Raw genomic sequence first — 27,076 nt, 5'->3', positions numbered from 1 at the left:
TGTGGAAATGAAGCAGGGATGGGAAATGAATCGCTAGCACATGCCCAACTCTTACTTCAGTGTAGGGTCAAATTGTGGCTGGAACAAACACGCATTGAGGCTTAGCCTAACTGTACACCCACGGAGCAAAATCCGTAACACTAAGGCCCTTTAAGCAACCATGTAGAGAATACAGGAAGGAAAAAGATTAATACTTGTGATAAAGTTATTGTGAATGTTTGTCTTTTGTATCCTTGCTTTTATTGCCTAGATGCCTGAGCAGGAGGAGAGAATTCACTGCTGACTGGCATTAGGATTTGGGATATTGCATAGCTGTGACAATAGGGAAACAATTTGTGGTCTTTTCAATTGTTTGTAGTGTCTGTTTTTAACATGGGAATGTATGAATCATCTGCTTTCTCCTTAAAGGGACCATTGAGCTTTTTCTTCCATCAGCCAAGGGATTACAAGGATTGGAGAGGAGGAGTACAGGTAATTCCTTTTCAGCAATGAGTGGCCTAGTAGATCGAGTGACTGTTAACACCTATTCCACTTCAGGAGTGGGAGGATAACTTAGGAGCTTTACTTTGGTTTGGATCATTCTCTTGAGTTTACTCCCAAACTTGGTTTATCAGAGATGTGCTCCCAGCAGCTCTGGGTCTAGCTAGACACTGAGATGCAGAAGGGGGCATTGTTGCTTCCAGACTCTGATTTTTGATGAACAAATATTTCTTGCCTAAAAAGAAGAAAAAATATAACCTAAACATGAAGCATTTTCTTAGCAGTTTTGTCACTAGTGCAGGAAGTGCCTGAGGGTAGACAAGGCTTCTCCTGGACTTTCCTGTTTGCGCTTCCTGTGGTCAATTTAAAATACAGTGCTAAACGATGCTTAGAAAGTTTTTAAAAAGGCAAGGTTAGCAAGAAATTACTTTGAACTTTGCATAGATAGTTGAGAATCAGCTTCTACATTTCCATGTTACTGCTGCCTCAGTGAAACTCCCGGCTTCTTTTTGGAAATGGTGGATTTCATTGCAAAGAGCGAACTGGTAACCTGTATAAGCAGCAGACCCTGAAAGCTTTAGTCCAAGGTTGTGCTGAACTCTGTGAACTAGATTGAACAGGCAATGCCCCTACTCCTGCCGCCGTCGTGCCAGGGTTGCTGTGGCACGGCTGTGAGCTGGCGGCTTGGCTCCTGTGCGCATGGCTCCTCGGCCGAGCGGTTGGACCCGTGCGCATGGAAGGCAGGCAGTGAGGTGGTAGAATTTGTGTCGTCATGCTCTGCGTGTGTATCTTTGCAGTTCTTCCCTTTGAACTGCTGCAGATGGTCCGAGGCTGTTTCTCCCACTTCGGTGAGTTCAGCGGTGCGGGGTCCACGTGATGCGCAGCACGGTGTGAAGCGCCATATGCGTTCCCCAGGGACAGGCGAGGGCAGCGTGGGTGAGTAGGCTCATTCTGGTCTTGGCTGTGGGTGCTGCGGAGCCGCCTGGGAGCGAAGGCTGAGCAGCCTCGGTCTCTAGCACCGCGCAGCGGCGCGCAGGACTCGGCGTGTTGGAGCTGCCGCAGCGCGCCCTTCCCCGCTCGTTCATCGTCAGCCTCACGCTCTGGGCTATTGGTTGCTGCAAACCACAAATGCTGAGAGACGGCCTTTCTAGAATCTGCTTCGTGTCCCAGGAGCTGATTGACAAGATGGTTGGCATTTGCTATGTCACAATTTGTACTGCAACTCATATTGCTTGTTTTCAGTTCAGTTTGCCTTCAGCGGCAAGCCTGCCCGCCAGGGTATGAAGTTACATTTCAAAGGCATTGCTGATCTCTCATATGTAGCTGCAACTGTAGCAGTTACTTTTTAAAACAGGCATTCTCTGGTGATTCATGCCAAAAAGGGTAACCGAGCTTGGCTAACTGATACTGTTAAACACCAGGGTTTTATCAAGGGCCCCACAGTTTACTGCCATCAGGCTGACTAAAGGTGAGTAAAAGTGTGCCCGGTGTGTATTAGTGTTGTAATATGAACCTAAATCCCACAAACACCAGAAATTGGAGGGCTTCATTCTTCCTCTGTGGTTCATAATCATCTTTTTACAATCTGAATTCATTCATGAGTAGTTTTACTCTGATTTCATAGTAACGGGCCAATGGCCCTTAATGGTTTCCGACAGATGGATAAAGCTTCCCCTTCCTGCTGATAAGAAATAATCCCCATATGAAAACTACTGGAGAGTCTGTTTTAGAGTCATGCCTGTGTCCATCTGGCCTTTTCTGGGAACACATGAATAATGAAATTAACTTCTTGGCACATGGCATGACTGAGGAACAGCCTTTTGCTTCGAGTTTCCACCTACATACTATCATGAACCACTTACTATAAAGAACAGGCACTAAAACTGAACATGAGTAAAGCTCTAGGAAAGATGAAGTTTACTTTTGGTTTGCTTAGAATGTGCATTGCAGAAAATGACTGTAGCATATGTCTGTGAATTATATACCGTTTGGATGATGGTCAATCTATAGCAGTACTTAGCATCCAGAAAGGAGTTTAACATTGATATGCCTTTATTATTACTCAGCTAAGTTCTCAAGGGAGGAAAAAACCCCCAACAACTAAGCTCATAAGGTGCCTGGAAGACCTTCACAGATAGGGCTAGTTCTTTAAAAATATTTTGCCATATGCATTCCTAGGTGTTACCAAATGGTAGATAATGTTTATCTTTGTAATCAATAATTTTAAGTGGTTGTGCTCATAAACATAACAGTGAAGGGTTTTTATTTACTCTCATAACATCAGCAAACTGTTATTTGCATTCCATTGCGTGGTAATAGGCTGTTGGAAACATGTTCGTAATCTGTATGTGTAAAAGTAAATATGGCCAGTGAAACGTGTTTGTCCTCAGCACCCTGAGCCTCACCTCTCTCCTTCTTACAGGGTCTCTGTAATCAGCTGGCAGCAGGGATTGTGTCACAAAGCAATTGGGCTTAGAAATAGTTTTGGTCTTGTAGGAATCGTGCCGAAAGACTGTAAGGCCCACCGAGGCCGTCTGGAATACAAGTCACTTCCTAGCTCTCTGACTCACCCCCACAGACGAAGAATTTTATGACTTGTAAATAATTGCTTATGAATCATCTGGAGGGCTATAAAGGAAGATGTGTGGCACTCGCTTTCATGCCAACCCTCTTCTCCAACTGTGAAAGGATATTAGTGAATCGTAACCAAGGGTGAGGAGCACTTGCATGAACATCTGCAGGAGCACTGGGACCTCACAGAGAGTAGAAGTGGCACAAAACATGGCATTTTTTTGTTTTCTTTTTTTTTGTTAGAATGTTTTGGCTTTGTGTTACCTTTTCATGTCAGTATTTCTTTCCTTGAGTCCTGTTATTCATGTCTTGATGGTTACACTTCCGTCCGTAATTTTACTTTTTCTTATCTTGCATGGCTTTGTACACTTTCTCACACCTTAAGAGCAGTCTTCTCAGCACAGCAGAGCCGAGGTTACACACCTATGCTGTATCAAATTAGGCTCTGGATCACAGCCTGAACTGCTGTGCTGAGTGTTACAGAGGGCTAGAAGTGTCCCCACTATGCTTTTCGCTTTAATGTGTTCTGCACCATGGGAAGGGCACAAGATCTCTGCGCTACAGAGGTTGGGGCTTCTTCAGGCTCTTCACAAAATGTATTTGATGTTTGTGCTGCTGCTGCATGCACTCAAATTCCCCATCCGAGAAGGTTCAAAAGATGAGGGGCAGCATCCTACTGAGGCTCTTCTTGCCTACTTGTTTGCACAAGAGCACGAGTCATTACCGTTTACTTGGTGTCATCAAGCTGTAATGATTAAGCTCTGGGAAGCTGTATTTACAGTCAACCAGATGAAACACACAAGTACACATAGTAAAGCAGAGGGCTTGTCCTTCTGATTTTTAGAATAAGATATGGTGGCATGTTCTAAAAACCACTGTGGATGTTCCTATTTAAATTCTGTGTGAGTCAGGAGGCTGAGAAACATGTAATTCTTGAGTAACGTGGCAGACATCCAATGTTCCAAGAAATCTTGCTGACAGATTTTTTTTTTTATTATTGTGTTGTGGTCCTTTTTGAGTCACTTTGAAGAAAAATGCAGTATCTTTCATGGTGATCTTAGGTGACACTATGAGCAAAATGTAAATTCTGAATCTGCTGGCATTGTTTCTGTGACAGGTCAGTACCTTTTTACCTAATCTGAAATCACAAGTGCAGTACAGTAACAGCCCTTTTGCATCTCTGTTTCCCATTTTGTAAATGGAGTGCTTTGGTGGAATTAGAATGGAATACAGTAATATTGTTAAAGTGCTCTATATCATATTACCCTTTTGCTGGGTTACCAGTGGTGGTGTTTTGGTCTCCAAACACAGCTTAAAATGTTGTTTGAATAGGATAGTATGCAATATCATATTTGTATAGGAATTTTTTTTTTTTTCTCTTGTAATAGTGTTGACATGGGAATGAGAATCCTGCTGACTTGGCAAAATACGCACACTGTCATACGGGAACTTGAAGGTTATTTGAAGACTTTTGACCATGTTGAAGTAAAGAGCCTGGTCTCGCTGATGGGGTCTGATCTGTAAAAACCTGAGCTTTGCCTCATAACCTAGGGGATTCAGGATTCTACTGGCATAAGGTTGCCGTGAATGCCAACGCTCATATCCAGTGATGAGGAGAGAGTACTTGTGGCCAGAATAGCTGGCCCAGGAATGTTCCCGTCAGCTTTGAGAGGAAGATTTTTGAGTCGTGTCCAGGGATTTTCAGTGTGTCACTGAGTTATGTGGCTGGCTGTTTATAGACCGGACAGTCCTAAAGGAATCTGTGCTTTTCCAGTCCGATGCATAATCCTGCTGCTGCCTTAGGTCAATGGTAGATTTTTCAGCCTCTGTGCTGAGGGCAGGCGTTGGATACATGCTTGCCACCTTGGAAGAGTGCACAGGTTGCTGGCCAGTTTGCATGGGGCTCCCGTGCTTTTCACCAGCTACAGAGCAAGCACTGCTAGCTTTATGCCTGAGCGGCTCAGGAGGTGGAAGGTTCGGTTCATACACATCTGCTCAGTCAGCCATGGGAGGGGGGGCTTTGGATTTCCCTCCCCCCCCCCCCCCCCCCCCCCCCGCCAGATTTGGGATTCCCCTGTGCAAGCCAGAACAGCTCTCGCCTTGTGTTTTTGAGGGTACATTCTGTGGGGAAGGTGACATTGCCCCGACTCCACAGGCACACCGGTTTCTTCAGGTCCTAGCGTTAGTTAGGTTAACTAACTAGCTAACTGTTGGTTAACCTGTCAGGCGCGTGCTGTGCGCTGGACGGGTGCAATCAGGAAGGATTTGCCTCTCCAAACACAGACCTACCTCTGCTTTGGAGCGGGTGTCTCGGTTTCCTCACCAGTCAGCGGAGGGAAACAGGTGTTACTGGGGAATGACTCATCCCATCCCGGGCTGTGTCCCAGCGACTGTCTGGCCGCTCAGACCATCCGAAACAGTGTGGTCAAAGTTCCATCAGAGGAGGACTTGTTCATGCCAGGGCTAAATATGCCATGTTTTCTTCACGAGCTCTGAGCATGTTCGCAATTACCTGGAAATTACCTTATGTTTAATTGACCCATGCATATTCCTTCTGAAATTAATAGCTTGATTACTGTTGCGATAGGTTTGCATTGGCTAAACTCAGTGGCTTTTATCCTCATGTTAAATGAACTGAGGAAGAATATACATGCAGGTGATGAAAGTTTTTGGCTATTTTCAATGGATTAGGTGGGCAAGTGGCCCTCCAAGTGGATTCATGCTTTATTGACTGAGAGAAGCACTGCGGGTTGTCCATTCGTAATGAGCCCAGAATAGCAGTCTCATTCCTATTAAATGGTTGTTCTTATTTTACCTTCATGCTGGCAAATACAGCTTATGAAGGACTCTGAGTAGGGCCCTCACCATTTTAAGCTGAGAGAACTTCTGTGTCTCAGGAAGCTCTGCATGCTTACGGCTCTACGTGTGCTATAGCTCTCGTTTTCAAGTGTGCCAAAAGAGCTGGTCTTCAAGGGTAGTCTCAAGAGATTAATCTTTCTCCATTAACCAGTAATGGTGAACAAATCCTGGCAACATTCCTCTTTCAGGACCTTGATAGAATACCCTCAGACTTGTAACGTTTCTTCTAGGATGTGAAACCAGACTGGAAGAATTGCTGGAGTGTTAATTTACTACCTGGTGCCTGTCTCTTGGAATAGGAGGGGAAAAAACTGGAAAGCAGTAGTGTCCCACTGGAATCCTGGCTTGAGGTGAATAGATGAATGACAGCATCTTTGTCCTGCAGTGGGGCCTCTCCGACCTTTCGCTTCCTGTTGAGTTGTGAAACAACAAAGTAAACATTTAACTGGATGTGGCAGCCTGGGACAATTGGCCCTATTGTGGCAGGAAGGCCAGTCCCTTCTCTTGCCGCATAAATTCTCTTCGCTGGCAACGCTAATAGCACTGCAGTGGAAGAAAGCCAGGCCTTTCGTTGGGCAAGACCCAAGTTTAAGCAGAAATACGAGTGGTGTGTGGCTTGGTCCCTGGCAGTGTCCTGGACACAGCAGGGCTGCTGAGGATTGCCCACGGCCAGGGCCCTTCCAAAAGTATTTCGTTTGTAGCATAGGAAATTGGTTTGCAATACTGAAGTCTTCAAAGCTGTGCCGTGGGGGTTGGTGGGAGTGGTTGGATTTTTTAATGATATAACCATTCCAGAGTGGAACTGCTGAGATGTGTTCCTTGCAGAAAGAGGAGTCATTCTTCAGACTCATTTCCTTCATCTCAGCACTGCCATGACTCGGCATTCCTAGCTGAGGTAGGCTTCTCAGTGGGAATAAAAACCCCAGCTTCCAAAAATGCTATAAATTTGCCTCAACTATTGTTCATCCAGCTTAGATGTAAGTAGTCTATTCCCTTGTTCCAGGCTTACCAGTTCATACCAGTCCTCCACTGTGCTTGTGGTGATCTGTTGTAATGCTGGAGCTTGCATAACTGCCTCTGGAGAAGATCTGGCCAAGGCTGAGGCACTGCCACCAACCTTGTGTGTTTCTGCATACAGTCCATGAGAACATTTTGTCCTGCCTTTAAAATACTGTCTACTGTCCATGCAGGTACAGTAAGGAAACGTTACAAGCAGAAAGAGAGAGTCTGGGAATGCATTCATTTCAAGCGTAGTCCTGCCAATCTGATAAGTCTGCTGTCCTACTTCATTATCTGTAGGCTTTTTTATTTCAGAGGAGATTGATGAGTAAGTTGCTTTTAAACAGATTACTTGTTAGTAAGGATGGTCCATGTTTCGTGGACTTTTAATGCACTTACATTTATAAGGAGCTTTACTTTCTCTTCTCAACTGCGCTAGAAGGCAGATGCCAGTCCCTTCTGACTTCCTGTAATTAATTTGATAGACTGAATCAAATCTACATTTGGACCATTGCTGCTTTCAAAGAATATCAGCCTTGGGTAAAAAATGCGGTGTACCAGCTGCGTGACGATATCTGCCTTGTATCCATCCCTTGGTCCCCAGAGAGCCTTTTCCTCTCTACAGCACCTGTATATTCTCAGTCTGCTCAGTCAGGGAGTTGTCTTGTGCATAATTTTAGTTTTCTTTTGTTGTTGTTTTCTTATCAAGTGAAAAAAAGATATTCAAGGTGGTGTTCATATAGGTGAGGGGCACTTTGGTATTATCCGTAGGTTTTCTGCTTGCTTTAGTTCTCAATTCATTTAGTGCACATACCTAATTAGTATTCTGGTAGTCTCCCCACAGATGATTCTGCCAATGTATCTTTGCAATAACATTTCTTAGTGAAACGGGTCTGGACAGACAGTCCTTTTCTTAAAAAGTGAAGGGAGTTGGGGACCAACGATGTCCACATGTTGTGCCATCTTTCCCTCTGAGCTCTGGTTACGGACAGCCCTTGCCCTGGGCGATCCTTGAAATTCATTACTTCTGCCATGTATGCAGAATTAGAATATGTTGGGGGAAATGTCAAAAAATCAACAACATAGGTGGTATATACACAGCTGACTACCGAGCCCTGCCATTTTGTGAATGGGGAAGCCTTAGTTGTTTTGAACTCCCTGGATCCACTTTCTTTTTCTCTGAGACTGGGTCCTAGATGGATTTCACAAGCCTGTATTTCCCAAGCTGTTTTCTAGGGGGACTTTTAAATGTCATGTACTTTGATCTGCCAAGTCCCTAGCCTGGCAAGGCAAGCTTGCCACTTCTCTGTGAGAAAAATTAAGGGCTTTAAAACTGACACTTCCCCAGTTTTCCAAACATATTGCTCCTCTGTTTATTCTTCCAGCACCACCCAATGTAAATGAGTTCCCGTTAGTCACAGAAGAATTTTTTTATAACCCAGTATGCAATGATGTCTTCTCAGTTGGGTGTTCATTAAATTGTTGTACCTTCATAATACCACTGTGCATCAGTTCTTTGTCAGATGAGCACCTTGAGCTGCCTAGGAGATGGCGTGCAGATCTCTGCAAATTCTTGTGACTTAGGCCGGACGGAGTTCTCATGTCGTCTGCTTTGCCAGGCTCCATTTGAATGAGGATGAACTTCAAGAGCTGTAGTTCAGACAGCAGTCTGAAATTACTAAACTCTCATTGAAATTCATTTTCTTCAAGGTTCGTTGCTTTCTCACACTTGCCACCATGCTCACTGCTATGCCAAGCTCTCCTAACGTTTTACTGCTGCCTGCTAGTGACTCTCTTAGCTGGACTTGTTGGATTGTAACTTGATGGAGTTTTTGATAGGTGCATTGAAAGTGGGCTGTGCAAAAATATTATACCGTATACAAATCGTAATACCTGTTACTTCTGCTCTGTGGTTTAAAATGTTGTTGAAAGAGAAAAGGAGTTTAAACAGCTGCACCGTTTGAGCGGTCCGACTCTTGGCAGTGAATGTTACAGCCCAAGGCTGGCTTTGCTGGAAGCACAGACAGGACGAAGGCACTCCTGTGTGTTTTAATCCTTTGTAGCAAGCTGATTAATTCCTGAAGTCAAATTTTGATCAGGGGTGGACATGGAAATTCTATCTTGCTTTTGCTTGGGTGGATGAAGGATTGTGGGGGAAGCTGATACTGCCTGAATGCCAGATGCTGACCGATGCTTCTTCCATCCTAGTCACTGAAAACTTTTTTAAACTTTATGCAAATAAGCTGCTATGCCCTCTTGTTTCTACCAAACTTGAAATAACGGAGAAGCCAAATGCCTAGCAGAAGCAATGAAATCAGACTGAACAGTATCTTGCTCTTTATATACTGTCATGTGAGAAATTTAACCATGTGTATTTGCCTCACTTCTGCCTCAGTTTTATTTTGTCACTGTAGTTGCACTGATTTTTTTACAGAGCTTTCCAAGGCTTGTTCCTAATGCTACACCTTATAGGCTTTCCTGCCTGTAGTGCTCTGGTTTTGGGTAACTATGTCTAAACAGAAAAAGTCTTCCAAAGTCGGGGGGTGGGGGGGTGGGGGGTGAAGAAAAAGGGAAAAGGAGTGAATTGACTTTAGGGGCTGGAATGTAAGGGAGGAGTCATCTCTCACAGAGAGACTGAAAAGGTTTTGTCCTTTTGTGCCTAGGGGAAATGGGCTCTCTGCTGCTCACGCTGGGTGTCACCTGCATGCTGGGGGTGGGGGGTGGGGTTGCCATCTCTGCGTGGTTACAGGTCCCAATCGGTGTGTTTGCTCCGTGGTCTTTCCCTACTTTTGTTCCGGAGACATAATCTCTCTGCTTTAGACTTTCATCTCTGGAAGATTATTTTAACTTCTCAAAATTTAATAGAAGACTGTGCAGACGGATGGCTTAAAAAATTATTGTTCAGCTCCTTCCCTCTTTGGAAGGTTAATTGGTGTCCTGCTGGCAAGCAAAACACAGCCCTTTTTTTCCAGAAGCAAAATTTATGATTCTTCCTGCCTGTTGAAACTCACTCAGTCCTTCTGGAGTTCATCCAACCCTAAGTTTTCAGACTTGAAACAAAGCACTGGCATTGGTTTGTTTAGACTTATCTCAAGTAGGAGAGTTTTAAAGCTGGTATTTTAAAAAGAATTTTCTGCTTCTCTAAATAAACAGCTTCATAGGATTGACTCCAGCTATTTTTTTGATAACACCATAGCATTGCCACTGAACTTTTGGATGGTCTCCAACTTTTCCAGGAAAACTACGTGTAAACTGTCAGGATCAAAGATTGAAAAGGCGTATACATAGACATAGATATATATACACATGAAAACAAAAAAACAACCAACAAAAAAACCCCACAAGCCTTTCCTTGAAGAAAAATATTTAATTCGCTAGTTCTAAAAAATTATTAAAGGCACAGCATTTGAAAAATGAAGATGAATTGTTGCTAGGGCTTCTTACTCTGAGGTGATTATTTTGTCATTTGAAATTTGTAAACACTGTCTGGGCTCCTTCCTGAGGGCTTTATCCAGCTCACACTCACTCTTTGCCTTCAGAAATGACTGTGTAAAACTTCAGGTCTCTGTGGTGTCAGAGCGCAGCAGAGCGCCACATAGGTCTTCTCCAGATTCAAATTCTAAGAATTTTCTTTTTCAAGACCCACCTGTCTGACAAGTTTTGTTACTTACAAAAGTTACCTCTGTAGAAGTCTGAAGTGTGTGTTGCTTTTAAAGTGAAATCGCAGAAACCTTTTGGAATCAAAACCCACTAAGGCAGGACAGGAGGCAGACGGAGGTTTTGGGCTGCAGGAGGACCTGGCAGAAGGACAGAGCTGGGGGGGGGGGGCGGGACAGGGTGGGTGGCAGGATGGGGAAGGGGGATGGAGGGATGGATGGCAGAACTGTGAGAGGAGAGGGAGAAATGTCCTCTCCTGCACCTCTTCTTCTGGAGAGGAGAGCAGGTATGTCCCAGACCAGGTGTTTTGCAGCCTGGGAAGTTTCACGTTTATTTTTACTCCTGCCTTTTTCCCAGTCTTTGGCAATTCAGCCATCCAGGTGTGCATCCTGCTCCTCACCAACACAGCTGCTCTGTGCTGCCCCAAGGATCTCCACTTAGCTTTTTGTGGAAGAGGTAACAAAACCCTTCCCTTGTTCTCTCTCCTGCAGTTCTGAAAAAGAACTGCAATGTAAACATGCTACAGGAGGGTTTACGCAAGTCTAAAATATGCCTTATGGACAAGAGTACTGTGCTGTTATTTCTTCCGATGGCTTTACCGTCCCAAAATTTTCACAGCAGCTGCAGGCATACAGGCTTAGGATGGATGGGATCTGTCAGATAGGCTGTAAAAAGACTTAGAAGTGAGACACAGACTGCTGGGTCTGTAGCTTTAACTTAGGCTTTAAGGGAGACGTTGAGTTTTTGGGAGCATGCTTTTATACTAGGCTTTTACCTCCAAAGGTGTCCGGAGAGGTCAGTGACGCCTGAATTTTAAAGAAATGAAAGGACACCAAAAGGGGATGGGGGGGAGTGTTAGTTTCCCTTCTGTCTTGCTAACAGGGAGGCAATTTTTACTAGAGGTAAAAACTCAGGTTGTGTGAGGTAAATATCTTTTTTTCTAATAAATAGCGTTCCTTTGAATAAAAGGTCCAGAGTTCTCAGACCACCTATTGAATAATTTCACATGTCCTAGTATTTGCTTTCAAATAAATTGAAATATTAGTGATTAAAGTGTAACACTTAATTCTATTTAATTTCTGTGTTTTGCAGGTTACTTGGGAAATAGGTTTAAGGACAAAGCAAGGGATTTTGAATGTCAGAATTCTGTGTTTCTTGTTCCTCAAAATTGCTTTTTAGATGGGTGTCTGAGCATTTGGTGAGAGTGAGTACAATCCCATCTATGACAATTTCTAGCAAATTGAGAAGAAAAATAGTCTTAGGTAGAATTATTTTCATTTTGGAAAAGAGGGAGCTGTTGTGCAAGACAGCTCCAAGTCAAAGCTTGTCAAGTTTATTGTTTCTCCACGCTTCCCGGCAGCTGGTTTCTCCGGGCAGGGTGGCAGCCCTCGTGCTGCTTCGCAGAGCCTGTTGTGATGGGAAGCAGAGGGGAATTTCACTGGCATGAGCTGAGGACAGCAAAGAACTGTAAATCGGGCAGGAGCCGCAAAATCCATTTAAACCTGGGTTCCACGACTGCTGCTGCTCACAGAGCTGCTTTCTTTGATAGGTCAGTAAATTGTTTTCTGCTAAAATGGCAGCGAAACAAGCTGCACAGTGTGTATTCCATATTTCCTTCTTGGTCAGAAGAGCATCCTTCTGTGCCGGCGGACCTGGTAGGAGTCAGTTTACAAAATCAAATTGACACAAGTGCAGGATCAGCAGAACAAACTTAGGTGGTCAGGAGAGATGCCCAGTGTCGATAGCCAGTTCTGGGACATACCTCTCCGCAGCAAACTGCACCCATAGAAATGCCCTGTGGTGGGTGTGCTTCAGGGGCTCCATCTGCAAATACACACGGCAGGGGGGCCGTGGTCCTGTCAATTAGAATGGCATTCGTTCACAGTGATCCCAATGGCTCCAAACAATTGTTTTGTTCATATTCATCCTAAATGCAAAATTTTGGGATATATAAAATACTCATGTTATTTCCATATTAACTTTCCTATTAAGATTAAGTCCTTGGGAGAGCTGCACTACAGTCAACAGATCCCTTCTCACTGTTGCCCCAGCATTCTTACTGGATATAGCGTATGTTAATTAGCATTAGCCTTTTAAATTATGTATGAGAAATAATGTCCCTGACCAGAGAAACAGAAGTTGTTGCTCAGAAAATCAGTAATCAAATATTTAATTATTTTTGTGTAGGATAAATAGGCTCTTATTAGGATTATGTGCTCATGCTTCTTTAAAGTTGCAGATTTAATCTATTTTGTGATGAAAGATTAAAACCACAAATCCAGTTTTGTAGTGGATCACCAGCACTAAGTAGCTGTGTCATTTTATGGCTAATGTCTGACAGGAGAGTTAATAGGAAGGACACTTTTGTACCTGTTCCACAGTGAAGACTAACTTGAGTATTGCCTGTAAGACAGGAATCAAATGCTTGCTGGTATGTGGGGAACATAGCTAAATGTTCCAAATGACAGTACTTACTCTTGGAATGGATAAATCACTTTGCAGTAGTTTGCTTATTATTGATTAATTCACCTGCTCAGTTTCAGAATAGGTCTCTTCAGACTAAGTAAAATGTCCCTGTAAATTGTTTTATTGTAAATTCCTGATGGTCATTCTGTTCCTTTATGCTACTGCATTGTTCATTACAAATAATACATGAATTTGGTTTGAAATTGCATTTGTCCAGTACATTTATTTACTGGGTCTTATTATAAAAATAACTCCATGTTAGTATAGCTTTTGAATTACAGGTTTTTTCTTACTTTAGAGCTCTGGAAGTCTGGAGGGGTTTTTTTTGTTGTTGTTGTTTTTTTGGGGTTTTGTGTTGCCCATGTCCCATCCCATCACATTCCCCTACCCCCTACCCCCAAGTATGCCGACACAGTTTCAGTAATTTATCTGTTAGGTATTACACAAACGGGGCAGAGCGAGAAACACTGAGGCGCTCTGTGAACTTTGAGCAACGTGGTAGAAGTCGAAGTGACTGAATAAAAACCTGTTATCCAACTTGTGAAAGCATGAATCAGCTAGATGGGGCTTCAAGAAAGCTTTGCTGCTGTTGGAACATTCCCTTCTCCAGTGGCCGTCATGCATACTCTCCGGGTTATGCATGGTTCAGGAAGCAGCAGTGGTAGAACCCAGAATTTTTGTGAAAGTTATCCATCAATCTGTGGTGTTAGCAGTTTAGTGGTAAGTTTACTTATAATATGTTCTGCTCATAACAGTGTCAGTGATTTGGAGCCGTATTCGGTGGTTTCTTAGTACTTGGAAGTAGAAACACAGTACGGGTTTTTAAGATTAGTTTAACATGCCCCAAAACCCCAAAGTGCACGAAACCTCAACCCCCCCACACTTTAGTTTGACACAGTAATGCTATGACCTTCGGATGAAAATACAGAAAACTAAACAGTTGCCACTTTTGCTGATGTGTAAGAAACGTAGCAGTAGCAACAGATGAATGGCTTCTGGCGAGCAGTTAGTCTTCACAAATGTATTGGTGTGCTGGCCTGTCCCCTTGGGTTTTTTCTTGTCTTTGGAGAGGTGAAGGGTTTCCCCTTGGAGCGGGGGCACAGGGCTATCTGTTCGTCTGTCTTATACTCAGGTTGCTTTTATTCTTCAGGAAAATACAGTAATACAAAATCTGGCGATTGGCTTTAAATTGACATGGGGTTTCCAGGGCAAGACAAAAATATATATGTGTGTAGTCTGGATTCAGTCCAAAGCACCTTTACCTCCGAACTGGTTTAGGCCAGAGAGACAGGATGTTCCACAGAGCAAAAAACCATGTGATTAAAGAGCATGAACAAACACGGAGTATATTATTAACAAAACACCAGACTGCATTTCATGTTGGGTTTTCTGGCTGGTGACCCACTGAGTTGACTCAAAAAGTTAACAGAGAGACAAAGGTCCGGTCTGTTCCCACATAACTAATAATTCCCAGAAGTCTCCCCAAAGCCGCCTTCCTCTATGGGGGTCTTCAAGAGCCGCTCATGCCGTCCTGGCAGCGGTACGAAGGCACAGCAGTGAGACCCTGTGCCCAGGAACGTGTGGCGAGAGAAGTTACAGCATCCGCTGCGGAGGGGTTTTATCTTGCTTCGCCATTCTGTACGTGTCTAGCAATTAGGCTCCCTGTTACCTCTGGGCTCCGCATGATACCGACAACATCTTTCATTTCTCCCTTGCCTTCTGACTCACAGGCCTGTCAGTGCCGTTCTGTCTGTCCTGCCTTGTGGCCCCTTCCATTTGCAGGATGTGGCTGATGCCTCCACATCCTGATCGGCAGCTGTCTAGGCCATGATCTGGACAGGCAGACTGTGAGTCACTGCTTTGTGGTGAGGATGCATGGAGTAGAGGCACGAGGTGAAGGGTATACGGTGTTTGGAGACTTGTGGAGCACTTGACTAGCAGGTTTTGATCATGAGCAGGTAGATAAGATGGAGTGGTCTTGGCTGGTCAAGTGCAAGGAAGAGAATCGAAAAAAACTGAACCTTTTTTGCAGTGGTTGATAGCATTGGGAGATTCTGATTCTGGGAATCTGTGTGCCTTTGACCCCAGAAAGCTTGAAGGGATCCAGAAATCTTCGCCATGTAAAAGTTTCCTCAGGAAATTCAATCAAAAAGTGCTGGAAGTGCTGTGTGCCACCCTGCCCATGTGCCTGCCTTTGTCTGGGAGGCTGTGCCCGGGCTCTCCTCCCCGGCTGGCAGAGGGCTGAGGTGCAGGGAGCGGCGAGGGCGCGTGGGTGCCGGCAGTGGCTGGCCAGAGCCGCATCTGCTGGCTGGGCAGTGCCTGGGGGTCGCGGGAAGGGGAGCATCAGGCCCCTTCACATTTGTTTTTCACGGGTGGTTACTTCACTACAAGCACACTTACGTACCCTGGGTTTTTCTTTTCAGGGCTTCACAAATACTGCATCGGTTTTTCCATTTGTATTTAACGCTTTCAGCCAGAGAGCTCCAGCTGTAGTTTAACTCCCCTTTAGTGTTGCAGGCTCATCACATTTAACATGCATTTTTGCCAGGAGGGAAAGGAGCGTTGTGGAAGCAGTGGGTGTTGGATCCCTGCCAGGCAATGCGCTGCTGCTGGAGATGACAGCTTTTCCTGCACTGCCCACAGCATCACTCGGGAACGTGTCTCCTCCCTCAGAGAGATGCCAGCTGCCTTCCCTCCCCGCCGTCCCGCTGTTAGTCAGCAGATGCGCTCCGCTCCTCCGGATCCGAAGGAGAAGATATTTGCGCTAACTTTGTTAACGAACTCTGCTCTGTTATTGCTGAAACGGGAGATTCCCCGAGAGGCTGCGGGCATGGGGCTGCCGGGCGTGCCAGAGAGGGCCTGTGGAGCGGCACGTACCGGGGCTCCCGGGGGAGGCCCTGGGGTCCTGCCCGGGAGCGGAGGCTGCCGGCCTGAGTCAGAGCTGCGGAACCGGGAGCGGAACCGGGAGCACAGGGGCGGCAGCGCCCAGCCCTGAGTCACCCTGAGCCAGCAGCGGGTCAGCTGGCGGGGGCTGCAGCCCGCAGCGACAGCACCGCGTGCCGGGGTGAACCTGCATGTCATCAGCGGCTTGCGCTGCCTCTCTGAGCAGTGGTATTCAGCTGCAGGCAGCTGGTGCTGCTTCAGTTTCCTGTGGCTTTCCACCTATTCGTTTGTGTTGGGTCAGCTCAGCTGCTTTATAAACATGGAAATGTGCTTCAGGTCTGATGAGCTTGCAACGCGAAAGGAAACCCACGGTGCTACCAGTTCTCAAGCGCCAGAACTCTGGGGCTTTCTGCCAGGCTCCGGTTCAGGTTGGCACTTAGTGGTGAAATTAAAACTCGGCACTTCGCTGGGGCTCAGTCAGAGAAATCGTTCCTAGGTTCTGTAAACAACTCAAGGACCACATTGTTCCCATGCTCTTCACAGAAGCCAAATATGTGGGAATCCTGCAGCAGTCCAGAGGAAGCTGGGGTACCAGTGAAGTCAGCTGGCCCAGAAATTGTTTCATGTGTCCTTGGTATAAAAATGCACCAAAGTTTTGCAACAAAATGGCAAACATAACGTACCCTGACCTGTTTTCTAACCCTTGAACAAGATTAAATTTGAACTGGTGACAGGTATCAGAATATTTGCCTAAGCAAACACAGTAAAAGTTGTGCTAAGCCTTTTGGAATGTTCAGTCACCCACTTCTGCATGATTTGCATGATAAAATCTCAAAGAATGGAATAGAAACGCTTTTCATATGTAAAGTAACAATCATGAGTTCTTCCAGAATGTTCTATCTTTACACTGAAATGTTCTGCAGAATTTTCTGTAAGTTAGGTGGAATAAAAAGGCAAATTTACCATCTTCACTGTGATTTTCTGATTGCATCCTGAATACATTAAGCTACAATTGTGTTTCCTTAATCCAAACGTTTAGAATTTAAAATTGCTTTTACTTGGTGTTCTGTCACTATTGATGTCACTGTTATTTACTAGCAGAGAAGTTCTAGTTGGAGGCCGGAAGTCACAGGTTTTTGTCTCTTCATCATCTCTCCTTGCAAGATTTCCCAAGTTCTTCATGATTCTTCATGGTGCAGACTTAGAGGTATTTTAGTTATTTCCTGGCCATTGTCACTAAATACTCAAGAGATTATTTGGTCCCTGCACCCTACTGCACTGGTGCTGAACCTTGGTCTACAGCCCAGCATCCTCCCAGTTCAGTGTCCATCCGTGAACAGAATTCTGCCCCCTTTGCCGTTGCTGCTCTCATCAGTCAGTGGCTCTGGAGCGTCTCTGACCAAACACAGGACCCCGAGCATCGCTTATTAAGGCTTTTGGTGAAAAAGTTGGTGCCTGTGGCTTCCTGGGAAGCAGTTTGGCGAGGGTGTGATGGGTGGTCTGCAGAGAGTACCTAGGTGGCAGCTGCTTGCTTGTGGAATGCCCTCCCTCCTTCCACAAAAAGGGAGTTCCTTCTCCCACTTTCGGACTGGTGTTGAGCTCCTAGATTGTCCTGTTTGTACTCCCAGAGACTGGCTTTCCCTCTGACCTATGGAGCTTACTTATTTTTCAATGACTTGCAGAAACTTGTGTCAGCAATCATATCTTCAGACCTCTTGTAGGGCTCTCGGGTGCTGAATCACTAATAGCTCACCTGCGGTACTATTTAAATATCGGTCTGAGCTGTTGGTTTTAAGCTATGATGCGTATCATCTTGCAGTGCGGAGCGGAAGTCACTAAGAAATATCAACCTTTTCTGTATTACTGTTGACAGATTTTTACCCTGTGAATATAGCAACAGACAATCTGATTATTACAGATGTATTTATAGATGGTGATATTTGTTTTTATCCCAATGTATTTAAACACTTCTGATTGCTGGAAGGTGGTTGTGGGGTTTTATTTGTTGGTTTTGGTTTTGGTTCCCCCCCCCCATCCTCACTGCCTTTTATTCCGTTACCTGTTTACTAAGCTGGTAATGTATAGTTGCTGCTATTTTTAGCTCCTTTCTGGCTTGAATTAATCCTGAATTTCCAAGATTGTCAATACCACATTTGGGACAAGAGTTTTCTAATTAAATTCGCCTCTTTTGAACTACACCGATTTATAGGAGCCAACCAAGAAAAGATGTATTTTAAATGTAATTTCTGGTTGCTAGAGATGCACCTTTTTCCTACCACAGGTATAGTTGGCAGCCCAAGGTTTGGCTACAAACCTACTTTGTTTCTTGTTTTTCAGGTCAAAGTAACATCCAGTCAGACTTTGCATGGCATGAGGCAGAAACAGGATTTTCTAGCACGGTGAGTACTTGCAGAATCAACAGGCTGATGATTTCTAACGATCAAGAATTCAGGAGACACTGCATCCTAAATAAAAGCAAAATGGGGTCAGTAATTGCCAAGTAAGTTCTGTTTCACCTCTACCTGTTTGATAGGTGGCTTCAGGGAGGGATTTAGGAAAGGCACATTGCAGAATAACTTAATGTGAGCTCTCATGATGGTGACAAGGAGCACTACCAGGGGGAGGTTCACAAATGGAGGTTTGAAGGAACTGTTTAAAATGATAATGTGGGTAGGGATTTAATGAATGGTGTTCATGAGAAGACCTTAAATAGGGATCATGCGGCAGAGTGTGTTTTTCCCTTGTGCGCTCTCTTTGACTTAAATTGTAAACTCTTTTCTCTTTTGTCACTTTGCTAGATGTAGACTTTCCAAGCCTCTTTTGGCTTTTTTTGCTTCCACAGCTGAATACAGACCAGAAGCATGTCTTTTACCAGTGTTTGGTTTGCTGCTTTTCCAGGCCGCTTTCACTGAATGGTTCCAGGAAAAGCTAGAAAAGACCTTGCAAGGTCACAGAGTTCCTCTATTTCATCTCCTTGGCCCAAGGCAGGATCTAATAACCCTAATCTGCTCTCAAGCATTCTGGCAGATGATCTTAAAAGTCTCCAGTGATAGAGACTCTCCTACCTCCCTAAGCAATTTGAAATTATTTTTAATAGAAATATTTCCCCCCTGTCTAACTTAGGATAAATAAAATAGAGAAACCGACATGATTTCATTAATCGTACAGGAGCACTCAGGTTTTGACATGGGCAGCAGAGGGAGAGTGCTATGAAGTCAACTGCTGTAGCTTCATTCTATGTTCCAGTGCCACTCACCACACGAAAGGGCACCATTAAGGTATGTGTAGTTTGCTGCAGTAATGAACCCCCCCCTCACCTCTAGGCCCCTTGATTTTCTTTAAGGTTCTGTTGCCTGAAGAATTTTCATTTATTCTGACATGTTTTCCTTATCTTTGCTCGTGCTGGTTTCATGAATGAAAATGTGCTTCCTGTCTCCAGTGAGGATTGTTGTAAAACTGGTGTCTCTCTCCCACCTGTGTGTCTATAACAGGAAAGGGACTAAATTAGAGCCAGACAAACACGGATAAGTGATGTGCAGATTAGGGTCATATTTCACATCAGGGCACACACTAATGATTTACCTTGGAAGGAATAATGCCTTAAAAAGCACACAGAGAAAGTGTATTTACTAATGTTTAAAATCAGGCCCCGAAGGCAGCACAGTGGATGCTGATTATTTTGTCCAAACTCTGAGTTATCTGTCCATTTGGTACTTTTTCTTGCAGCGCAGCCTGGGATCAATGTGATCCAGAAACAGAAGTCTGGGAAAGCCACTGCCCAGAAAATGCTTGAAGCCGATTTCAGGCTGCAAGGGAAAGAGGGCAAGTGCCAGTGGAAGGGTTGAGGGCATCAGGTTTTCTGGTCGTGGGTTGGATTGGTGGTGGTGGGATTGCGGGGGGACAGAAGCAGGCACTCCGCTGTAGAGTGCCAGGCAAGACCATTCAGAATGGAATTGTGTGTCACACGCACATCTTCAGAGCCAGGCTCTTCTGACCCAGCACCCCATCTATTACAAGCACAGATTTCTCTGGTAACTGCCTGTTCTTTGATTTCTTTGAATGCTATGATGCAATCAGTTTCTTGTGATCTGGGTGCCTGCAGTAGGCTCAAGAGTTGTGTCTGCAGCAGAAGTAATTGCTTTCTCATTACATCTAAAATACTTAGTTACAAAGTCCGTCAAGTTGTTCCTACCTACAGGCCCTGCTCACGGCAGCCGAACCCCTCTGTGCTGGAGTCTGTCGGTGCGCAAGGATCACATCCACAAGCCCACCCACCACCAGACCCACTGCTCCAGGGGGATCAACAGGTGCCACTTTGGTGACATCTTCTCCACTTGCCTCTTGGCTAAAGGAAAGCAATACTGTAATGTTCAGTGATGCAGCAGATGTTTCAAAGTCCTCATCAACAAGGAGATTACTCTGTTACCTAAATTAGGCATATTATGGAATATCAAAAACACAGAAAGAAATGTCAGAGCTAGGTTTGAATCAGCAAAGAAAGTTTGGAGATTAAACCACGTAGGGGAGGCCTCCTATGACACTGGCTTTTGACTAGAGTTTTATGGTCTTTCATTTGTCAGGTGCCTGCTCTCTCACCAAAACTCTAGTGCAAGGAGCAGATGAGGAGAGAAAATACAATTGGGTGATGCACTTGGTTTGCTGTGGAGGAATCATTTACCTTTGCATCACTTGCTTACCTCCTGTCTTCTGATTTACTATGACCTGCAAGGGAACATTCCTCTACCACAGCCAAGGCATTCAGGCAGAGCTAATTGAGCAATTAAATTATCAGGTGACGGAAGTAAAAATCTCATCCACACAGTGGATGGATTTAGCAATCCGACTCCTTTTAGTGTATGACTTACTATTATGTAATGTGTATGTTGCTACATAGGTGCACACTGTGCAAAACAAAGAGATGAGCAGCTATTCTGACGTACGCTTTAGCTGGCACGGGGTTCACGACTTCTGTCAATGGACATAGAAGAAGGTGACAGCTGGGGTTTCTGGGGATGAGCCAGATGCAGGTCTGTTTAATAGAACTTTCCTTCCCAACTCCTTCTTTCCTGGAAGTCTCCTTTCAGGGGTTGTAGCTGTGGCTGAGCTAAAACACATGAAAAAAACTTTTTTCCCAGTTGTGTGCATTTCACCTCTCAGTATCCACAAGGAGTGTGCAAAGCTAGGCTGTGTCCAGGTGTTGGTGGGCTTATACAGAATTGCAAAGGAAAGCAAATCCCGTTTTGAAGAATAATAAAGATGATGATGATCTGGCTGAAGATCCATTTGGGATGACAAGTAGAGGCAATCTAAGATGCATGTATTTTCTGAGAACGTCGTGGAGAATGTGATGTTTGTCTACACCAGCTGTCCAACTCGTTGTTTCTGGGTATGATATATGTAGTAAAAGCATGTCAGAATTCTAGCTCCCTCTTCCTGTACAGAACTACTACTACACAGATCCTTGTTTTAGCTGCAAGGTCGGTAATGGTAAAAAACACACCTGTCCACAGCGATGCTGTTATTAAACAGATAGAGGACAGGGCATTAGAAATGCTGTTGCGACAGAAAACATGGGGGAAACCCTCGAATGGAGAGTGAAAAATGATCCAACGTGCTCACTAGGACAAACTCCTGCAGTGAGGGGCTGGATTAGGGCGTAAGGGAGAAATGCTGCTGGGTAGGTCAGCTTTGCCCCCATGGCAGGAGCTTCGTGTTTTGCTCTGGCCGCCTGATCTCGGGCTGCGTTAGAACAGAGGAGAGAGAGGGAGTCTCTTGGCTTGGTAGAAAGGTTTGATTTTAAATTAAAGGGGGCTTGCAAAGGGTTGCAAACATTGACTCTGCAAGTTAAAGGAGGTTGTTTCCTTCCCTTTTATTGACAGTATGGAAGGTCTTAAAAGAGCCTACATGTTTCTGCCCTACTGAAGTTCTCAAGAGAAGGTAATTCTGAGGGGATGCCCAGATCAGTGTGGCCCAGTATGCCTTAAAGCTGAGGGAGAGACTAGCCCTGGTCATCTCTTCTGTTTGGGAGAATGTATGTTATGCACACAGTTCCCAGGACCAGTATCGGAAGATGACTACATGCTCCTGTATCTGTGAGTTGTGTATCCAGGCTTTATTGTTGTTATCATCCATGGAAAATAAAGGGTAGGGCCTGTCTGAGGTTCATGGACTAGATTTGGTGGCAACATTTCTCCTTAGGCAAGTGGGTGGCTTGAGGAGCTGTGCAAAGGTAGGCAGGAAATTAATCTGCAGGAAGACACTTGTATCAAACCTGTTTTTCTCCTATCCAACTTGTCCAGGAACAAAAGATAGTGACAAAAATCTACTTTATGTTGTATAAATTTCAAATACTAATTTTCACCTCTGTCCTCTGTGGCTGTTCTTCAGCTGTGAAATCTGATCTCTGTATCACATTTATTTGATACTTGAAATTTAAATGAGCCCATATTCCAGCCTCTTAGGATGTCCACTTTATTTTTAATAAAAAAGTTCTCCTGTTTTACCATCTCCATGTAGCCCAGTCACATGAGCAACTCTTCTAGTGCACTTGGATTTTTATTTAAAAAAAAAAAAAAGGCAGGGGGGTTGGTTGGAAGCATTTGTCACTTGGTAGGCCATGGGAAGGTTGTCCAGCATCTTGGACAATGTGAAAAGGACAGCCAGGAGAATATAGTCTGTTTGAAGAAATTGTTTTCAGGTTATCATGTTCTTCTGCCTGACCATAAGACCTCAAGAGGAGTTATTGTTTTACTTTGCAAAAGATGGTAAACTGGCTTAATGTGAAGTGGATGTGCTCCAGCGCTGTCCCTACTGTCTTTGAGAAATTGGTTAGATAGGTGCAAAACTCTCTTCCTTACAGCTGCAAAGGACCATCAGTCTCGGGAACTGAGCTCTCATATAGCAAAAACATCTTCCATCCATGTTCTCTTTTCCTTCAGCGATCTCTGTTTAATGCATGTGTTCCACAGAAGCATGTGTCTACTGCTTCCCTCGGTAGCTTACTGCAATGATTGATCTCTTCTAACTCCGAAAACCATGTATTTTACTTGTAATTTGAATTTGCTTAGCTTTAAATTTCAGCCCTTGGTTGGACCAGCTGCTTTAGAAGCTGTTGCTCTGTGTCTTATTCAGGACTTCAACAGATAAAATTATTTAATTAGATTATTGCAAAATATTTTCCCACTTATAAATAATTTCTGCCATTTTTCAATGCTAGCTTTCACTTTTGGACCCCCGGGCTAGACTCAGGCTCCAGAAGCATTTTCATCTGTATCAGCTCTAGTACAGATACAACCTCGCTGCTGGTTAAGGTGTTCCAGGTCTGTGATCAGAGCCCTTGCTGGGCAATGCCTCCATGTGGCTCAGCCTCAGGAGAGAGAAACCAGTGCCTCATTTACTGATTCTTATGTGTTCGATCTTCAGACATAAAGCTGACCTAGGAGTTGCATTAAACTTTCATGTAGAATCAAACCCCTGGATTCTCGGCAACCTCTGCCAGTCCTACACCAAAGAGCTGGTAATATTACTAAGAAACTGAGTAACTGTGCACATGCAGAAATCACTTCTTCGTGGGAGAGGGGAGGGGAGAAAAAAAAAAAAAAAAGTAGAGAAGTCAAACCAACAGCAAGCCTGTTTTTATTCTACCAGGCAGGAGATTAGTTAGATTACTTTGAGGGCTGACCTCCAATTTTGTATCCAAAGGTCATGGCTTTTGTTGAAGAGATCAGTTAGTATACCAGTGTATCAGGCTCAACACAGAAATGCCATCCAAACAGTGTACAGGGAACCTTTACGTACTGTGTATTTGCCCTAGCAGATAGTTAATCTGCATTACTGTTTGTTACCTGTTCCATTTCTCTTGCTCAAGAGCGTTATCAAATGTTTACTTGACAGAATGTTCTGTTCCTCTCTCCTTTTTTTTTTCTTTTTCTTCTCTTCCCCCCCCACCCCCCTAAGAAAATGCAGGCTAACCCCAGAGCAACTCCAGGCTGAAAACATCACGTTGCAGGCTGGACTCTGGCCAGAGGAGTTTCTTTACTGCTGATGGAGGAGAGTAGAAAATGTCTTGAGAATGATCTGCCAAACAGGGAAAGGGCCTTTAACAAAAGGGTAAGAAATTGGAAGAAAGGAGATAACTTGCAGCACTTTGATGTACCTGGAAACACTCAACAACTTGAATACCAAAGGAAATACTCTATTATTTATCAGTAGAAGGGAAAAGCAGGCTTCAGAATAGCAGCAACCAAGCGTCCACTAATAGTCCCTGTTGGAAACAGGACTGCTATCTGATCTAGTATGGCTGCCCTCCTGTTGTTTTAGTAGGAGGCTGTGTTTAAAAGATCTGCATAAAAGATCTCCAAAGACCTCCGTGCTGGTCCTGCAGGCATTGCTTTCCAGTACACTGATTAATCAATTTTCTTCAAATGTTATTCATACACTGCATTGAGTGTGGAGCACCATACAAGCTCGTACCGTTCCCCGGTGTACGTGTGGTGCAGGGCAAGTGGTAGTTATCAATGCTGTTTAACACTTGAAAGTGGTGGAAATCCTGGCTGCTAGTGACAGACAGGGAGTAGGAGATGATAAGCTAGCAAATGACTTGTGTCATATAAATGGTTGTTTCCAACGGTGAGGTGCTGGAATACTGCTGTCAGAGATAGACATTTAGGAGGGAAACAAAATAAGGACAAGGTGCTAAAAACGCTTATCCCTTTGACCATGCTTTATGGAAAGGGCAATTATACTCATCACCCAACAAATGTTCTCAAATTTAGACCCCGTAGAATTTGCTGAGCCACATGCACTTGTCGGGATGCACAGCCCCTGCTTGTTTCTGTGCGCTGCAGAAGCCAGCTCATGGCCGTACTCGGGTGCTTTGAGGGTTGCTTGGGAGTTTCAGGCAGACAGAGCCCCTGAAAGAGACTGCCAGGCTCTGAGAGTCACACAGGGATGTCCTGCTTCTGTTACTTCATCTCTGCCCTTTTCTCTGCCTCAGCGGATGCGAGAGGCAAGGAGGGCTGTCCGAGTGGCTCTGGGGCCACCCAGGAATATTAAAGTGCCTGTCTTTATCTGTTTACACCAGGTGGCCATACCGCACCCCAGCCTCTGTCTGTCTCCATAGGGTAGCTGATTGTTTGGGGTGGCACATAGACACCCCTATAGTCTCTGCCTTGTTGCTAGACACTTTGAGGCAGAAAGGGGATGACAGCCCCTGCCTCTCCTGTCTGACAGGCACTCTGTATGGATGGAAGAGGCTAAATTAAAAACAGCAGAAGTAGACTTTCTGGTTTTTCTTGATAACTGGTATAAAGGAGAGAAGGGAGCAGTCTGTGCACTGCAATTAACATCAAGTGCTATTGCAACTCATCCTGTAATGCGATATAGATACAATCTCAGCAGAAAATTGAATGCTGCACTGAGTCAGAAACATAGAGCAATGCTGGGTTTTGAAGAAAGTAATTAGCCCCAGGGACCTGGTGGTTTCTCATTTCCCCTGTGGTAAACACAGGGAAGTGGGACAGTACTTCCCATAGGCTTCCAAAGTCAATTTAGACAAGGTACAGAGCCAATTTATAAACCAAAGTTTTAATGAATGCTTAGGAAGAGGCAACTCCAGTCTTCGTGCAGTGCCCACCATGTACCACTCGGTGCCATCCTGCCTCTCTTTCCTGAGCTCTGAGTACCCTGTCTCTGTCTGGGCACTGCTGAGCCAGCCCAAGCCCCTGCCAGTGCAGCTGCTAGAGAATGCAGCTCGGCACAGCATCGCTGTGGTACCCTTCCCCACCTCTCTGTCAAGGGCGATGCTGCCTGACGGACCTGCTGGTGACGGGCACCGCCTGCTGTGCCTGCCTGCAGCCCAGTGCCTCAGCTGGCCACCTCTTCCCATCAGCCCTTGGTACAGCAGTGGCCTGACCCTTCCTTGTGCTGCCCTGCACTTGGCCTTCACAAGAGCAGTGATTTGAGGTTTTCCAGAACTCGCTGATCATGTGAGTTCTGCTTTCCTTCAACAGAAGATCAGAAGTGTACTGAATCACAGAAATAAGACACCTGGTAGCCAAGAAAACTTTGATCTTACTAATGACAGGACCTACTGGCTGGAAGCTGCAGCTCACAATTAATACGAGAAGCAAGGAACTGAGCTGTTCAGGTAACATAGCAGGGATGACAGTAGATTCTGTTTGTGCTCTATCTTTAAGTGAAAATTGACTTTAGTTCCAAAATACATGTAGCCTATGCCTGCTCTGGGTGACCACAAGTTCCTGCATCCAGGATTCTTGCTCCTGCTTTCCTGATGTACTGCCTGTCACCTTTCTGTGGTTTGTCACGTCCAGAAAAAACCCTGCAGGTTCTTTGGGGCATAATCACATCCTTGTCTCTTGTCTCACATGAAATGCATGGTCTGCCTGAGGCACCACTGTGAAATGAAATACTGTACTTCAGTGAGTTTGCCACGCTGCTTTGTGTGTTCCTGCACCTCTTTCTGCAAAGCTGCACCCAACAGCACCACTCAGCACCAGTATGTTGTGTGGGAAATACCTTACATACCTGTGCTTCACACATGTGTTCAGCATTTGTCCGGGAGCGCATGGTTAATGTAGCCTGGCACACAGGTTGTCTCAGAGAGTTTTTCCTCATCTTGCTTTCATTCAGCTGCTGGAAAACCAGAAGATGATAAAGAGCTTCTGAAATATAATTATTTCCCTGGTTCTGTATCTTAAAGTGTTGGTCGCAGGAGCTGGTTAGGAAGCAAATGCAAAAGTGGTTGTGTGGCCTCTTCAAGCTGCTCGCAGGACCGCAGCCTTCTGGTACTGAGAGCATCCTCAGCCTCCTGGGTTCTGTAAGTGCCCTCTAGTGACGGTTCCCTCACCGCGCTGGGTTCTCCCCGTCGGAGGGACCCGCCGCTGGGGGGGCTCGGCTGTGGGGGCAGGGGCTGGGTAACGCCCTTACCCAGTTCCGACGGCAGTACCAGTTTGTGCTGCAGAAGCAGAGTAATGCTCGTTGAGGGGTCACTGCACAAAGCTCAGGAAAGCAAACGACTGAATGCATGGCTGCTGCTATTGTGGGAATAGCGCGTCTGAGCCGAAACACGAGTCAAATCAAGTGCAAACCGGTGGAAAAAACCCTATTGGGCTGTCACTGCACAACACTTGAATGGTTTCAG

General features: G+C 44.9%; 1 protein-coding gene across 5 annotated transcripts in view; it reads left to right on the top strand.

The window, feature by feature from the left end:
* Positions 1 to 27,076, top strand: part of SLC45A1 (solute carrier family 45 member 1) — a 53,347-nt gene that overhangs the window by 7,462 nt on the left and 18,809 nt on the right. For 2 of the 5 annotated variants that reach the window (XM_080380041.1, XM_080380049.1), the window contains exon 2: positions 18,253 to 18,314. In XM_080380041.1, coding sequence (XP_080236167.1) covers positions 18,253 to 18,314 — 62 coding nt within the window. Of the gene's footprint in view, positions 1 to 10,642; positions 11,023 to 18,252; positions 18,315 to 23,890; positions 24,025 to 27,076 lie in introns of those variants that run through there. The other 3 variants (XM_080380044.1, XM_080380042.1, XM_080380043.1) reach the window with 3 other exon arrangements.

This window comes from Falco punctatus, assembly GCF_963210335.1.
Source record: "Falco punctatus genome assembly, chromosome: 3".
NCBI classification, from domain to species: Eukaryota; Metazoa; Chordata; class Aves; order Falconiformes; family Falconidae; genus Falco; species Falco punctatus.
Note: the sequence above shows the minus strand (reverse complement) of the source record. Positions and strands in the feature narration are given on the sequence as shown.